The following is a 16849-nucleotide window of genomic DNA, read 5'->3' as shown; positions in this document are numbered from 1 at the left end:
TATAAAAGACAGAAGAACAATAAGCCAATTACAAGGTTAATTATCTTTCTTTTCACATGTTGTTAACTCTGTTATAGTTAGGTTTGTTACCTACACTTGGAACTTAAGACTTTTAGCTCTTCAGTAAATTCAGGTGTCACTTGCAAGTAGTTATTAATAGGATAGAATATACTCATTCTCTTCCGAGTAATAATGATGTAATTGGGTAACTTACTTTGCTTGAGATGGAGACACTATTCTTCAGACTTTACATTAGCTGGTGTTTGGGTTAGATTTAATGTGCCCTGCCCTCCAGTAGAAGAAGGCACTGGCGACCCACTCCAGTACTCTTGCCTGGAAAATCCCATGGGCGGAGGAGCCTGGTAGGCTGCAGTCCACGGGGTCGCGAAGAGTCGGACACAACTGAGCGACTTCACTTTCACTTTTTACTTGCATGCATTGGAGAAGGAAATGGCAACCCATTCCAGTGTTGTTGCCTGGAGAATCCCAGGGAGGGTGGAGCCTTGTGGGGTGCCGTCTATGGGGTCGCACAGAGTCGTACACGACTGAAGCGACTTAGCAGTAGTAGCAGCAGCCCTCCAGTATGTGTGTATATATATATTGTATATATATAACTAATATTTGTGTAGTCCTAATTTTCCACAAGGGAGTCCAGGTGGCTCAGTGGTAAAGAATCTGCCTGCCAATGCAGGAGACGCAGGTTCAATCCCTGGATCAGGAAGATCCCTTGGAGGAAGAAATGGGAACCCACTCTAGTATTCTTGCCTGGGAAATTCCATGAACAGAGGAGCCTGCGGGCTACAGTCCATGGCTCAGAGAGAGTCAGACATGACCTAGCAACTGAGCATGCATACACAGTTTTCCACACAGAGTGAAACAGAGGCTGGTATCCTAGTGTAAGCGGGGAGTGTTACTGGCCTTGTATGAAAAGTTATTTCCAGTTAAAATAACTTTAGTTGTAAAACTGCACAGACACACCAGGGAGCCAATAATTGATCTTTATTATACAGAAATGCAAAGGCCATATGCATTAAATGGTGTTTTGCAGTGAACATTATGCAGATTCAAACTGAAGACATCATCCTGTTAATGAGATACAATATAAAAATAAACACTGACCAAGAGTTGCCAGAAAGAACTCAATTTGCACTCTCCCAATCAAGCTGAAATTCTCCACAGGAAAACCTGGTTTAAATTCGTGACAAACTGTTTAAATGGAGAGAAAAACTAAGTCAGGTAGAGACACTCATGGACTGGTTTTTATAGTTTTAGGGAGCCAGACTGAAGCTCTACTCAGCTTCACATTTTTTAGGAATTTGTTTCATTTAAACTTTCTATCTTTAGTCACCTAAGTGATAACCTAAAGTGAAAAAAAGTTAAGTGAGTTGGAATTTTGTGGGGTTAGACAAGTTTAGAGGAGGGAAAGTTATAATCATTCATTTAATTACTTCTGATCAGGAAAATTTGGTATCAGGTCTGGGTCATCTGTATTAGCCCTTTGATAGACTGTTTCTCTGTAGTGGTCAAGAGGCAAGATCCATTCAAGTATCAGCATTAACAAATGCTTGAGATTAGCACAGTTTGGTGCCTGTCCTCTTTATAGTCCCAAATGCTGGACTTTATATAGGATGCTTTTAACATCAAATTGCCTTCCTGAATACGATTTTTCTCAATAAGCTTCTCTTTGCTTTTACTACTGACTTAAAAAATGTTTTAGAGAATGAGTCAGACAAAGGGTTGTGTTGAGACAAGACTATGACTAGGAGGGTATCTGTGGATTAAATATAGATAAAACTACATCCAGGACCTTTAAATATACACAGAATAGGTGGCACTAGTGGTAAAGAACCCACCTGCCGGAGAAGGAAATGGCAACCCACTCCAGTATTCTTGCCTGGAAAAGGCCATGGACAGAGGAGCCTGGTGGGCTGCAGTCCATGGGGTTACATGACTGAGCATGTGTGCATGAGGGTGGAGGGAGATGGGTTCGTAGCAATAAACTGGTAGAACTAAAAAAGAACCCACCTGCCAATGCAGGAGACTAAGAGATGCGGGTTCCATTCCTGGGTCGGGAAGATCCCCTGGAGGAGGGCATGGCAACCCACTCCAGTATTCTTGCCTGGAGAATCCCATGGACAGAAGAACCTGGCAGGCTACAGTCCATAGCGTCACAAAGAATTGGACATGACTGATGTAACTGAGCACGCACACACATCAATTTATGTAGGAAGCCAAAACAGGGAACAAGATCTAGAGTTTAGATATATTGTCTGGACTCGGGATGGTGCTATTCAGCAATTGAAATTTACAACTCCCTAAATTCAATCAGAGTAGAGACATTTCAAGTAGCCTGGAGGAATCCAGATAATGGTCATGGGCTAAAGAGTGGAAATTCTGATGCCACTTTCCTTCTTTGCAAATTGTGTTGGTGACTGCATAAAAGAGCTGGTTGAGAGATACATTTTTTTTAAAATTTAGATTTGTGTTCTAATGAATGATGGAGTAGCGCAATGCTGAGAGAGAGTAGAGAATATATTAATGGTTCTAAGACTGTGAGAACCAGGTAATCACATTTGAAATATTCTCATTAATGTAGAAAAAGAAAGATGAGAAAATCACTAGTGGAACATACATTTATATCTCAGAGACCATCTGCTCCAAAAATCAGTTTTATTTCCATTGCCCCTTATTCAAAGAGATGGTTACTTCAATAAGCTACATTACTTAGTAGAGCCTGAGAGATAGGCTGAAAACATATATTTAAGACAGAAAACAAACTTTAAAAAATGAGATAAATGGTTTGCTCTACATCTCATTCACATTCTATGGCTAAAGAAATCCAAATCTCAGAGATATTCCTGATAATCCAAAAGCACACTGGATGGAAGTGACCCAAGAAATGAGAGAAAATGTTTACTGGGTGAGTGCTGGTTCACCCAATTTATTCACCTCTGGAGTGGAAGTATAGGGAGATATAAAGCCTTCTTATAAGAGACAAGGTCTACGGAGAAGCCCTGAAGTTGCTTTCCCCAAATAACAAATTTGATTCAAGAGGAAAAAAAAAAAGATGGAAAACATCTCATCACACAAAACTCGGTGATGGTGTCTCTGATAGTCACTGGCCAGCAATGGAAAAGGAGAAACCCAACAGCTGGCTTTACGCTTTATTAAAAGCTGCCAGCACAGCCCAGATCATCTCTGTGGCACTGTGCTTTGTCCCTTCTACCTCAGGGTCCAGTTCTACTAGGTCCTTGGCTCGATTCATTGCCATATCATACTTGTCATCTGTCAGAGAGGAGAAGACATTCTCTAGCACATCGGAGGAGTGGGCTAGCACCAGTAGTGCTAGTGTTCGCTTGTCCATACGCTGAGGGTCATTTACCCACCGCTCTAGGACACTATCTTGAAGTTTTTTCACTAGTCGTTGCTTCTCTGTTGTATTGGTCACTGGGTGAGTAGTCATGTCAAATAGGAGGAAATTCTGCTTCTCAGTGGTTAGAATACCCTTCTCTACTAGGTTCTTTGCAATTCTCTCTCTTACATTTCTCAGCTGGTACTGTAATTTGAAAGGGTTCCAGGTCTCACCTATGGGAAAAATAAATAGAATGCTTGAACAAGACTATAAACCAACTAGACTTCAGAAGACATCTATAGAATATTCTACCCTATAACAGTAGAATGCACATATTTCTCAAATGCATATGAAACATTTTCCATGATACACCATATGTTAGGCCATAAAACAAGCATTAATAAATTACAAAGTATGCTATTCAATCACAATGGAATTATAAACTGATAACAGAAAGACATTTGGGAAATTAAAAGATATGTGGAAATTTAAAGACACACTCTGAAATAACCAATGAGTCAAAGAAGAAATCACAAGAAAAAATTAAAAAATACTTTTGAGATGAATGAACATACCAAAACTTATGGGATGTAGCTTAAAGCAGTGCAAAGAGGGAAATTTATGATCCAAATGCTATATTAGAAAAGTGAAAGTCACTCAGTCCTGTCCAACTCTTTGCAGCCCCATGGACTGTAGCCTGCCAGGCTCCTCTGTCCATGGAATTCTCCAGGCAAGAATACTGGAGTGGGAAGCCATTCCCTTCTCCAGGGGATCTTCCCAACCCAGGTCTTCCGCATTGCAGGTGGATACTTTACCATCTGAACCAGCAGGGAAGTCTTGTATTAGAAAAGAAGATGTCAAATCAATAACCTAACCTTCTAACTTTAAAAAACTAGAAAAAGAAGATAATACTAAACTCAAAGAAAGCAGGATAAAGGAAACAATAGAGTAGAGAGGAAATAGAGAAAATGAAAACAATAGAGAAAATCAGTAAAGTAAAACTCTGGTTCAATGAAATGATGAAAAAAACTGACAAACCCAGAGTGACCAAGGAAAAGAGAAGACTCAAAACTACTAAAATTAGGAATGAAAGAGGAGATATTACTACTAAACTTACAAAAATTAAAAGAGTTATAAGGAATACTATGGAAAACAGTACGACAACAATTTAGACAACCTAGAAAAAGTGAAGTTGCTCAGTCGTGTCCGACTCTTTGCGACCCCATGGACTGTAGCCTATCAGACTCCTCCGTCCATAGGATTCTCCAGGCAAGAATACTGGAGTGGGTTGCCATTTCCTTCTCCAGGGGATCTTCCCGACCCAGGGATCGAACCCAGGGATTGAACCCGGGTCTCCCACATTGGAGGCAGATGCTTTAACCTCTGAGCTACCAGGGAAGCCAACCTAGAAGAATGGACAAATTCCCTGAAATACAATTACCTAAACTGACTCAACAAGAAAGAGGGAATTTGAATAGATCTGTAACAAACAATGCCCTGGTGGCTCAGACAGTAAAGAATCTGCCTTCAATGCAGGAGACCTGGGTTCTATCTCTGGGTTGGGAAGATCCCCTGGGGAGAAGGGAATGGCACCCCCCCTCCCCAAATGCCCCAGTATTCTTGCCTAGAGAATTCCATGGACAGAGGAGCTTGGAGGGCTACAGTCCAAGGGGTTGCAAAGAGTCAAACATGACTGAGCAACTAATACACACACACATATAACAAGTAAAAGCCTTCCTAGGTGGTGCTAGTGGTAAAGAACCAACCTGCCAATGCAGATATAAGAGAGGCAAATTTGATCCCTGGATTGGGAAGATCCCCTGGAGGAGGGCGTGGCAACCCACTCTAGTATTCTCTCGTGGAAAATCCTATGGACAGAGGAACGTGTGGGCTATAGTCCACTGGATCGCAAAGAATCGGACACAACTGGAGCAACATAGCACACATAACAAGTAAATAGATTGAATAGTAACTTTAAAACTTCCCACAAAGAAAAGTGTGGTCAAGACAGCTTTTCTGGTAATTCTACCAAACATTAATGGAGAATTAATGCCAATCCTTCACAAACACTTAAAAAAAAAAAAGAAGAGGCAGAGGAGGGAACACTTCCTTAGTCCTAACAGTAAGTATTCCCCTGATACTAAAATGAGACAAAACTTCACAAGAAAACTATAGACCAGTATCTCTTATGTATATAGGTACAAAAATACTGGACAAAATATGCACAAAGAAATCTAGCAATATAATAAAGACACAGGGAACTCTCTGATGGTCCGGTGTGCTAAGACTCTGCACTTTCACTGCCAAGGGCATAGGTTCAATCCCTGGTCAGGGAACTAATATCCTACAAGCAGTATGGCTCAGCTGAAGGAAAAAAACAAAGACCACCACGCCTAAACTACGTGATATGATAAAGAGGGACTTAAAACAGAAATGTAAGTTTGATTTAAAGTACAAAAATCAATAAAATGAAAAGCAAAAACCAAATGATCATCTCCATACACAAAAGAAAAGCATTTGATAAAATCCAACACTCTTACATCATAAAGACACTCCATAAGCTAGGAATAGACAGAAACTTTCTGAACTTCATAGAGGAATTTATGAAAACCTCACAGCTAGCATAATACTTAATAGAGAAAGATGTTGTCATCTTAGATCAAGGATAAGACAAGGAAGTCCATTCTCATGATTCCTATTCAGCATCATACTGAAGGTTCTAGGCAGGGTAATTTGGTAAGAAAAAGAAATAAAAGGCATATGGATTAGACAAGTTAAACTATTTTTATTTTCAACTGAAATTTTTATTTCAATTTTAATTACAGCAAAATTACACGTAACAAAAGAAAAAAGATTAGGTGAAATGGATCAAAATAAAAAACTTATACTTCAAAGGATACCATTAAGAAACTGAAGTCAACCCATAGAACTGGAGAAAAATTTTGCAAATCATGTATCTGAAAAGATTTGTATTTAGAACATATTTTAAAAGTACAACTCAATAGTAGAAAGCAAACCCAATTTAAAAATGGGCAAAGGATCTGAACAGACAATTCTCCAAAGAAGATATACAAATGGCCAATAAGCACATATAAAGATGCTCAACATCATTAGTCATTAGGGAAATGCAAATAAAAATCACAATGTGATACCACTATGTATCCCTAGGATAGCTAAAATAAAATTACAAAGACAGAGAATAACAAGTATTGATGAGGATGTGAAGGAACTGAAACTCTCACACACTGGTGGTAGGAATGTAAAACAGTCCCTATTGAAAAACAGTCCCTAAATTTACAATCTAGTATGGGGTAAAAGTGGGGACATAAAAATAGTATGTGAAGTAATCCCTAGTGACAAACTGGATATAGTTGACCAGTTGAGTTTAGTTCAGTTGCTCAGTTGTGTCCGACTCTTTGCGACCCCATGGACTGCAGCACCTCAGGCTTCCCTGTCCATCACCAACTCCCAGAGCTTACTCAAACTCATGTCCATCAAGTTGGTGATGCCATCCAACCGTTTCATCCTCTGTTGTCCCCTTCCCGCCTTCAATCTTTCCCAGCATCAGTGTCTTTTCAAAGGAACCAGTTCTTCCCATCAGGTGGCCAAAGTATTGGAGTTTCAGCTTCAGCATCAGCCCTTCCAATGAATATTCAGGACTGATTTCCTTTAGGATGGACTGGTTGGATCTCCTTGCAGTCCAGGGGACTTTCAAGAGTCTTCTCCAACACCACAGTTCAAAAGCATCAATTCTTTGGTGCTCAGCTTTCTTTATAGTCCAACTCTCACATCCACACATGACTACTGGAAAAACCAAAGCTCTGACAAGAGAGACCTTTGTTGGCAAAGTAATGTCTTTGCTTTTTAATATGCTGTCTAGGGTGGTCATAACTTTTCTTCCAAGGAGCAAGCGTCTTTTAATTTCATAGCTGCAGTCACCATCTGCAGTGATTTTGGAGACCCAAAAATAAAGTCTGTTACTGTTTTCATTGTTTCCCCATCTATCTGCCATGAAGTGATGGGACCGGATGCCATGATCTTAGTTTTCTGAATGTTGAGTTTTAAGCCAGCTTTTTCACTCTCCTCTTTCACTTTCATTAAGAGGCTCTTTAGTCCTTCTTCGCTTTCTGTCATAAGGGTGGTGTCATCTGCATATCCAAGGTTACTGATATTTCTCCCAGCAATCTTGATTCCAGCTTGTGCTTCATCCAGCCCAGGGTTTCTCATGATGTACTCAGCATCTAAGTTAAATGAGTTGGGTGACAATATACAGCCTTGACGTATTCCTTTCCTGATTTGGAACCAGTCTGTTGTTCTATGTCCAGTTCTAACAGTTGCTTCTTGATCTGCAAACAGATTTCTCAGGAGGCAGATGGGTCTGGTATTTCCATCTCTTTAAAAATTTTCCACAGTTTGTTGTGATCCACACAGTCAAAGGCTTTGGCATAGTCAATAAAGCAGAAATAGATGTTTTTCTGGAACTCTCTTGCTTTTTCGATGATCCAATGGATGTTAGCAATTTGATCTTTGGTTCCTCTGTCTTTTCTAAATCCAGCTTGAACATCTGGAAGTTCACAGTTCACATACTGTTGAAGCCTGGCTTGGAGAATTTTGAGCATTACTTTGCTAGCACGTGAGATGAGTGCAACTGTGCAGTAGTTTGAACATTTTTTGGCATTGCCTTTTTTGGAACTGGAATGAAAACTGACCTTTTCCAGTCCTGTGGCCACTGCTGAGTTTTCCAAATTTGCTGGCATATTGAGTGCAGCACTTTCACAGCATTGTCTTTTAGGATTTGAAATAGCTCAACGGGAATTCTGTCACCTCCACTAGCTTTGTTTGTAGTGATGCTTCCTAAGGCCTACTTGACTTTGCATTCCAGGATGTTTGGCTCTAGGTGAGTGATCACAGCATAGTCGTTATCTGGGTCATGAAGATCTTTTTTGTATAGTTCTTCTGTGTATTCTTGCCACCTCTTCTTAATATCTTCTGCTTCTGTTAGGTACATACCATTTCTGTCCTTTATTGTGCCCATCTTTTCCGACCTGGGCCGGTTCACCCCTCCTTAGGGAACCTGGTGGTCCCCCGCTCCCGGGAGGTCACCATATTGATGCCGAACTTAGTGCGGACACCCGATCGGCATAGCGCACTGCAGCCCAGAACTCCTGAGCTCAAGCGATCCTCCAGCCTCAGCCTCCCGAGTAGCTGGGATTACAGGCACGCGCCACCGTGCCCGGCTATTGTGCCCATCTTTGCATGAAATGTTCCCTTGGTATCTCTGATTTTCTTGAAGGGATCACTAGTCTTTCCCATTCTACCGTCTTCCTCTATTTCTTTGCATTGATCACTGAGGAAGGCTTTATTTCTCCTTGCTATTCTTTGGAACTCTGCATTCAAATGGGTATATCTTTCCTTTTCTCCTTTGCTTTTCTCGTCTTTTCAGCTATTTGTAACACCTCCTTGGACAACCATTTTGCCTTTTTGCATTTCTTTTTCTTGGGGATCATCTTGATCACTGCCTCCTATACAATGTCACAAACTGTCCATAGTTCTTCAGGCACTCTATCAGATCTAATCCCTTGAATCTATTTGTCACTTCCACTGTATAATTGTAACAGATTTGATTTAGGTCATACCTGAATGGTCTAGTGGTTTTCCCTACTTTCTTCAACTTAAGTCTGAATTTGGCAATAAGGAGTTCATGACCTGAGCCACAGTCAGCTCCCAGTCTTATTTTTGCCGACTGTATAGAGTTTCTCCATCTTTGGCTGCAAAGAATATAATCAATCTGATTTCGGTATTAACCATCTGGTGATGTTCATGTGTAGAGTCTTCTCTTGTTTTGTTGGAAGAAGGTGTTTGCTATAACCAGTGTGTACTCTTGGCAAAACTCTGTTAGCCTCTGACCTGCTTTGTTTTCTACTTCAATGCCAAATTGGACTGTTACTCCACATATCTCTTGACTTTCTACTTTTGCATTCCAGTTCCCTATAATGAAAAGGACATGTTTTTTGGGTGTTAGTTCTAGAAGGTCTTGTAGGTCTTCATAGAACCATTCAACTTCAGCTTCTTCAGCATTACTGGTCAGGGCATAGACTTAGATTACTGTGATATTGAATGGTTTGCCTTGGAAACAAACAAGAGATCGTTCTGTCATTTTTGAGACTGCATCCATTTCAGACTCTCTTGTTGACTATGATGGCCACTCCATTTCTTCCAAGGAATTCTTGCCTACAATGGTGTATATAATGGTCATCTGAGTTAAATTCACCCATTCCAGTCCATTTTAGTTCGCTGATTCCTAAAATGTCGATGTTCATTCTTGCCATCTCCTGTTTGACCACTTCCAATTTGCCTTGATTCATGGACCTAACATTCCAGGTTCCTATGCAGTATTGCTCTTTACAGCATAGGACTTTACTTCCATCACCAGTCACATCCACAACTGGGTATTGTTTTTGCTTTGACTCTGTCTCTTCATTCTTTCTGGAGTTACTTCTCCACTGATCTCCAGTAGCATACTGGGCATCTACTGACCTGGGGAGTTCATCTTTCAGTGTCCTATCTTTTTGCCTCTTCATACTGTTCATGGGGTTCTCCAGAGAAGGCAATGGCACCCCACTCCAGTACTCTTGCCTGGAAAATCCCATGGACAGAGGAACCTGGTAGGCTATAGTCTATAGGGTTGCTAAGAGTCCTACACAACTGAGCGACTTAACTTTCACTTTTAACTTTCATGCACTGGAGAAGGAAATGGCAACCCACTCCAGTGTTCTTGCCTGGAGAATCCCAGGGACGGCAGAGCCTGGTGGGCTGCCGTCTATGGGGTTGCACAGAGTCGGACACGACTGAAGCGACTTAGCAGCAACAGCAGCATGGGGTTCTCAAGGCAAGAATACTGAAGTGGTTTGCCATTCCCTTCTCCAGTGGACCATGTTTAGTCAGAACTCTCCACCATGAGCTGTCTGTCTTGGGTGGCCCTACATGGCATGGCTCATAGTTTCATTGAGTTAGACAAGGCTGGGGTCCATGTGATTATAGCTGATAAGGTTCTTTAAAATGTTAATCATTGAGAGACTACATCTGGGATAATGGCAACAAGCATTAGAAATTCATCTCTCTACCAAGACAATAATTATACTAGTAGCATCTACCTGAAACAATTATTTTTGGAACTCTTGAGTTTCCACAAACACTTGTAGGTTCAGGGGAAGCTAGGCTGGCAAACTGTGGTCAATATCAATTTCAGCCAATTTCAGCCTTCAGTGCAGCAGTGACTACTCAGCCCCCAGTCCCATGATAGGTAGCTGTGGCAACAGAAATGTGTAGTTCTGGTGTAGCTTGCTGGAGTCAGGGTGGGCAATAAGGACCCTGTCTTTGAAATCTCAGGACCAGTGTTCTGGTTATGGATTGTAGCTTCTGATGGCTGACATACAGCTAAAGGCTGCCACTGTTCCAATCCCCACCAGCTGAAGCAGCTTCCAGGCGATTTAAAAGAGAAGCTTTTTTAACATTCAAAAACAACTGCATGTACACAGTATTTAAGAAAGAAACTGTGCTTGCTTAAGAAAACATGTAATCTCTGAAGTACAACCTTGGAAAAGACCTGAGATCTGAAGCTTTTACCTCAGTTGGATCTACAACACAGAGAAACCATTAATACAATCAACAAAATAACAACAAACAACTCAGCAAAACCTGGGGAATGGGGAAAGTCTGATTTCCAGAGTTACTGTATTATAAGATTTCAATATTCAGCTTTCAACAACAAAAAAATTACAAGGCATACAGTGAAAGGAAAAGGTATGTCCCACTAAAAGGGACAAAGGAAAAAGACAAAATTTGTACTTGAGGAAGGCCAGATGTCAAGTTTACTAGACAAATACTTGAAAACAGCTGTTTTAAAGATGTTTCTTTATGATGATTTCTTTAGCAAATAGCTAAAGGAAGACATGGACAAAGATAGGAAAATGATGAACAAAATTAGAATACCAATAAAGAGACAGAAATTACAAAAAGGAACCAAAAAGAAAATCTGGAGCTTAAATACAACAACTAAAATGAAGAATACACTATATGGGTTCAAAAACAGATTTAAGCAGGCAGAAGAATTAGCAAATTTGAAGATAGTACAATTGAAGTAATAAAGTTTAGGGAAAAACAACAAAAAAAGTGAATGGAGCCTAAGGAACCTCTGAGACACCATCAAATGGACTAGTATTTTCATTGTAGGAATCCCAGAGAAGAGAGAGAAAGGGCAGAAAAATATTTGAAAAAATAATACCTGAAAATGGTCCGAATTTCATGAAAGACATGAATCCACAAATCTAAGATACTTAATGAGGTCAATGTTGACTAAAACATCCGAGATACATTATAATCTAAGTATTGAAAGCCAAAGATAAACAATCTTTTAAAACCAATTTTAAATTGAAGTATAGTTAATTTACAATGTTATGTTAGTTTTAGATGTACAGTAAGTACAGTGATTGAGTTACACACACATATATTTGGGCTTCCCTGGTGGTTCAGACGGTAAAGAATACACCTGCAGTGCAGGAGACCTGGGTTCGATCCCTGGGTTGGGAAGATCCCCTGGAGAAGGGAATGGCTTCCCACTCCAGTATTCTTGCCTGGAGAATTCCACGGACAGAGGAGCCTGGCAGGCTACAGTCCATGGGGTTGCAAAGAGTCAGACACGACTGAGTGATTTTCATACACACACACACACACACACACACACATTTTAGATTCTTTTCCATTCTAGGTTATTATAATTTACTGACTATAGTTCCCTGTGCTATACAGTAGGTCCCTATTGTCTACCTATTTTATATATGCTGTGCTTAGTCACTAAGTTGTGTCCAACTCTTTGTGACCCCACAGACTGTAGCCTGCCAGGCTCCTCTCTCCGTGGGCATTCTCCAGGCAAAAATACTGGAGTGGGTTGCCATGCCCTCCTCCAGGGGATCGTCCCAACCCAGGGATCAAACCCAGTTCTCCCATACTGCAGGCAGTTCTTTACTGTCTGAGCTATCAGGGAAACCCATGAATACTGGAGTGGGTAGCCTATCACTCTCAGGAGATCTCCCTGACCCAGGAATGGAACCGGGGTCTCCTGCATTGCAGGTGGATTCTTTATCAGCTGAGCTAACTGTTAGTCCCAAACTCCTAATTTATCTACCCCCCCACCTCTGCTATCCACTTTGGTAACCATAAGTTTGTTTTTTATTTCTATGAGTCTATTTCTGTTTTGTAAATAGTTCATTTGTATCATTTTTAAAGATTCCACATATAAGTGATATCATATGGTATTTGTCTTTTTCTGTCTGAGTTACTTCACTTAATACGATAATCTCTAGGTCCATACATATTGATGCAAATGGCATTATTTCATTCTTTTTCATGACTGAGTAATATTCATATATATATGGGTGTGTGTGTGTGTATATATGTGTGTATATATATATATAAATCTTCTTTATCCATTTAGCAGGTTGCTTCCATGTCTTGGCTATTGTAAATAGTGCTGCTATGAACACTGGGTTGCATGTATCTTTTTGAATTAGAATTTTCTCAGATATATATGCCTAGGAGTATGATTGACAGATTGTATGTAACTCTATTTTTAGTTTTTTAAGGAGACTCCATACTGTTCTCCATAGTGGCTGCACCAATTTACATTCCTACCAAGTGTAGGAAGATTTTTTTTTTGCTCCACACCCTCTCCAGCATTAATTTAGTTTACAAAGATAATAATCTTAAAAGCAGAAAGAGAGAAGTGAGTTGTCATACACAAAGTATCTTCAATAAGATTATCACCAGACTTCTCATCAGAAACTTTGGAGGCTAGAAGACAGTGGGTTGACATACTCAAAGGGCTCAAAGAAAAAAATCTGTCACCTAAGAATTCTATATCCAGAAAAAGTGTCCTTGAAAAATGAAATTAAGACTTTCCCATGTAAATAAAAATTAAGGAAGGTTGTTACCATTAGACTTGCCCTGCAAGAAAAGCTAAAAAGTACTGCAGGTTGAAATGAAGGGAAGCTAGAAGTAACTTGAAGCAGTAATGAAGAAATAAAGACACCCAATAAAAGTTAAATACGTGGACAACTATAAAAGTTAATTTTGGTTTGTAACTCTATTTTTTATTTTCTATATACTTTAAAAGACAGATGCATTAAAGAACAATTATTAACCTATATTATTGGTCACACAATTTATAAAGGTATAATCTGTGACATCAAAACAGAGAGTGGAATGGAGCTGTATAGGATCAGAATTTTTGTGTTATTGAAGTTAAGTTGGTATAAATTCAAATTAGGTTGTCATAACTTTAAGATATAAAATGTAATCCCCATGGTGCAACATAGAAAATGTCTATAGAATATACATTAAAGAAAATGAGAAGGGAATCAAAATGTTTCACTATAAAAAAAAAAAATCAACCAAACATAAAAGGAGATAGTAATGCAGGAAATGAGGGACAAAAATCTATAGACCATATAGAAAACAAATAGCAAAATGGTAGAAGTGTCTTCTTATCAGTAATTACTCTAAATGTAAACACATTAAACTGTTTAATCATAAGAAAAAATTGGCAGAATGGGTTAAAAAACATGATCCAACTATATGCTGTTTATGAGAGACTCACTTTAGATCAAAGGACACAGACAGGTTGAAAGTAAATGAATGGAAAAACATATTCCATTCAAATAGTAACCAAAAAAGAAAAGGGATGGCTATACTAATTTTGGACAAAATAGACTTTAAATCATACAAGACAAAGAGACACAGAGACATTACATATTAATAAAAGGTTCAGTACAACAAGAAGATAAAACAATTATAAATATTTACACTTCTAATAACAGACTCAAAATACATGAAGCAAAATGGACAGAATAGACAGAAGTAGACAGTTTTATATCACTCTACTCGCAGAATACATGTTCTTCTCAGATTTACATGGCACATTCTCCAGGAGACACCATGTGTTAGGCCATAAAATAAATCTCAATATATTTCAAAAGACAGATATCATACAAAGTATCTTCTTTGACCACAGTGGGATGAAATTAGACATCAATAAAAGAAGAAAAATGAAGATTTGCCTATATGTGTAAATTAAACAAGCTTAAACACCAATGTGTCAAAGAAGAAATCACAAAGGAAATTAGAAAATATTTAGAATTGGATGAAAACACAACATATGAAAGTATATGGGATGCAGTGAAAGCAGAGGGAAATCTGCTGTAAATGCCTAAATTAAAAAAGTCTAAAATCAATCTCCTAACTTTATACTTTAATGGACTAGAAAAAGAAGAGCAAAATAAACCCAAAGCTAATAGAAGGAAGGAAACAGAGAAGAGATATACAAAAAGAGAGATCAGAAAAACAACAAACAAAATTAAAGAAACTAAAAGTTGTTTCTTTGAAACGATCAACAAAATTCACAAACATTTAGCTAGACTGCCAAATAAAAAAAAGATAGAAACAACTAAAAATCAGAAATGAGAGTGGAGGCATTACAATTGACCTTGCAGGGATTAAAAAAAGGATTATAAAATAATATTATGAATAATGTTAAGCCAACAAATTAGACAACCTAGAAAAAATGTACAAACTCCTTGAAACATTTAAATTATCTAAACTGATGAAGAAACAGAAAATTTCAACAGATTTATAGCAAATAAAAAGATGAAATCAGTAATCAAAAATCAAAACCTCCCAACAATGAAAAGTCTGGGGCCAGATGACTTCATCAGTGAATTCTACCTTACATTTAAACAAGAATTAACACCAATCCTTCTCAAAGTCTTCCAAAAATCTTAAGAAGGAACATGTTAACTCATTCTGTGAGGCAAGATTATCCTGATACTAAGGCCAAATAAAGACATCACAAGAAAAGAAAGTTATAGGCCAATAAGTCTTATGAATGTAGATTAAAAATCCTTAGTAAAATATTAGCAAACTTAATCCAACAGCATGATAAAAGGATTATTCACTATGATCAAGTAAAATTTATCCCAGGAATGTAACAGAAACTCAAAAGAGACTAAGGATCTATATAGATGTTTTTCAAAAGAAGACATACAAATGGCCAAAAGACATATGAAAATGTGCTCAATATTAGTAATCATCAAGGAATTGCAAATCAAAACTATAGTGAGATATCACTTCACACTTGTTAGGATGGTTATTATTAAAAAGATAAAAAATAACAAGTGTTCAGGGAACTCTGCTCAATGTTATGTGGCAGCCTGGATGGAAGGGGAGATTGGGAGAGAACAGATACATGTATATGTTTGGCTGAGTCCCGGTGGCCACCTGAAACTATCACAACATTATTAATCAGCTATACTCCAATATATAATATAAAGTATTTAAAAAAGATAGAGACTTCTCAGGTGGTCCAGTAGCTAAGACTCCATCCTCCCAATGCAGGGGACCCAAGTTTGATCTTTGGTTGGGGAACTAGATGCCACATGCCGCAGTTAAGATCCTGCATGCTGCAACTAAGACCCAGTGCAGCCAAATTAGTAAATAAATAAAAATAAATATCTAAATATTTAAAAAATTAAAAAAAACCCCACAAATGTTGGCAAGAACATAGAGAAAAGGGAACTCTCATGCACTGTTAGTGAGAATGTAAATTGGTGCAGTCACTATAGAAAATAGTATAGAAGTTTCTCAAATTTAAAATGATAACTACCATATAATTTAGTCATTCTACTTCTGAGAATTTTTCCAAAAGAAATGAAAACACTAACTTGAAAAGATACATGTACCCCATGTTCACTGCAGCATTATTTACAATAGCTAAGACATGGAAGCAATTTAAATATCAATTATGGATGGACAGATAAAGAAAATGTGTTATACACACACACAAACATACACATACACACACACACATATACATACATTGGAATACTAATCAGCCATAAAAAGAGGAAATCTTGCTATTCATAACAACATGGATGGGCCTTGAGGGCATTATGCTAAGTGAAATATGTCAGACAGAGAAAGACAAATACTGTATGATCTCACTTATATCTGGAATCTAAAACGAAACTAAAAAATTCCAAAATTTTAGATACAGAGAACAGATTGGTAGTTGCTAGGGATGGGAAGGGGAAGAATGCCACAATGTGTGAAGATCAAAAGACACAAAATTTCAGTTATAAAATAAATAAATCCTAAGGATGTAATATATAGCATGGTAACTATAGTTACTAACATTGTATTATATATTTGAAAGTTGCTAAGAAAACAGACTTTCAAATGGGCTTCCCAGGTGGCACTAGTGGTAAAGAACCTGCCAGCCAATGCAGGAGACATAAGCAATGCAGGTTTGATCCTTGGGTTGTGAGGATCCCCTGGAGCAGGGTATGGCAATCCACTCCAGTATTCTTGCCTGGAAAATTCCATTGACAGAGGAGCCTGGTGGGCTACATACAGTCCATAGGGTCGCACAGAGTTGGACACAACTGA

General features: G+C 38.6%; 1 protein-coding gene across 4 annotated transcripts in view; it reads right to left on the bottom strand.

The window, feature by feature from the left end:
* Positions 1-984: 984 nt before the first annotated feature.
* The window catches only part of GOLPH3L (golgi phosphoprotein 3 like), a 49840-nt gene continuing 33975 nt past the window's right edge, over positions 985-16849 (bottom strand). For all 4 annotated transcript variants that reach the window (XM_081487760.1, XM_081487763.1, XM_081487759.1 and 1 more), the window contains one exon: positions 985-3585. In XM_081487760.1, the coding sequence (XP_081343886.1) occupies positions 3158-3585 (428 nt within the window). In that variant the 3' untranslated portion in view covers positions 985-3157. The remainder of the gene's footprint in view (positions 3586-16849) is intronic.

The sequence above is a fragment of the Giraffa tippelskirchi genome, chromosome 5 (assembly GCF_054371585.1).
Source record: "Giraffa tippelskirchi isolate mGirTip1 chromosome 5, T2T-mGirTip1v1.2.pri, whole genome shotgun sequence".
Lineage (NCBI taxonomy): Eukaryota > Metazoa > Chordata > Mammalia > Artiodactyla > Giraffidae > Giraffa > Giraffa tippelskirchi.
The sequence above is the reverse complement of the archived record's forward strand: the minus strand, read 5'-3'. Positions and strand labels throughout refer to the sequence as shown.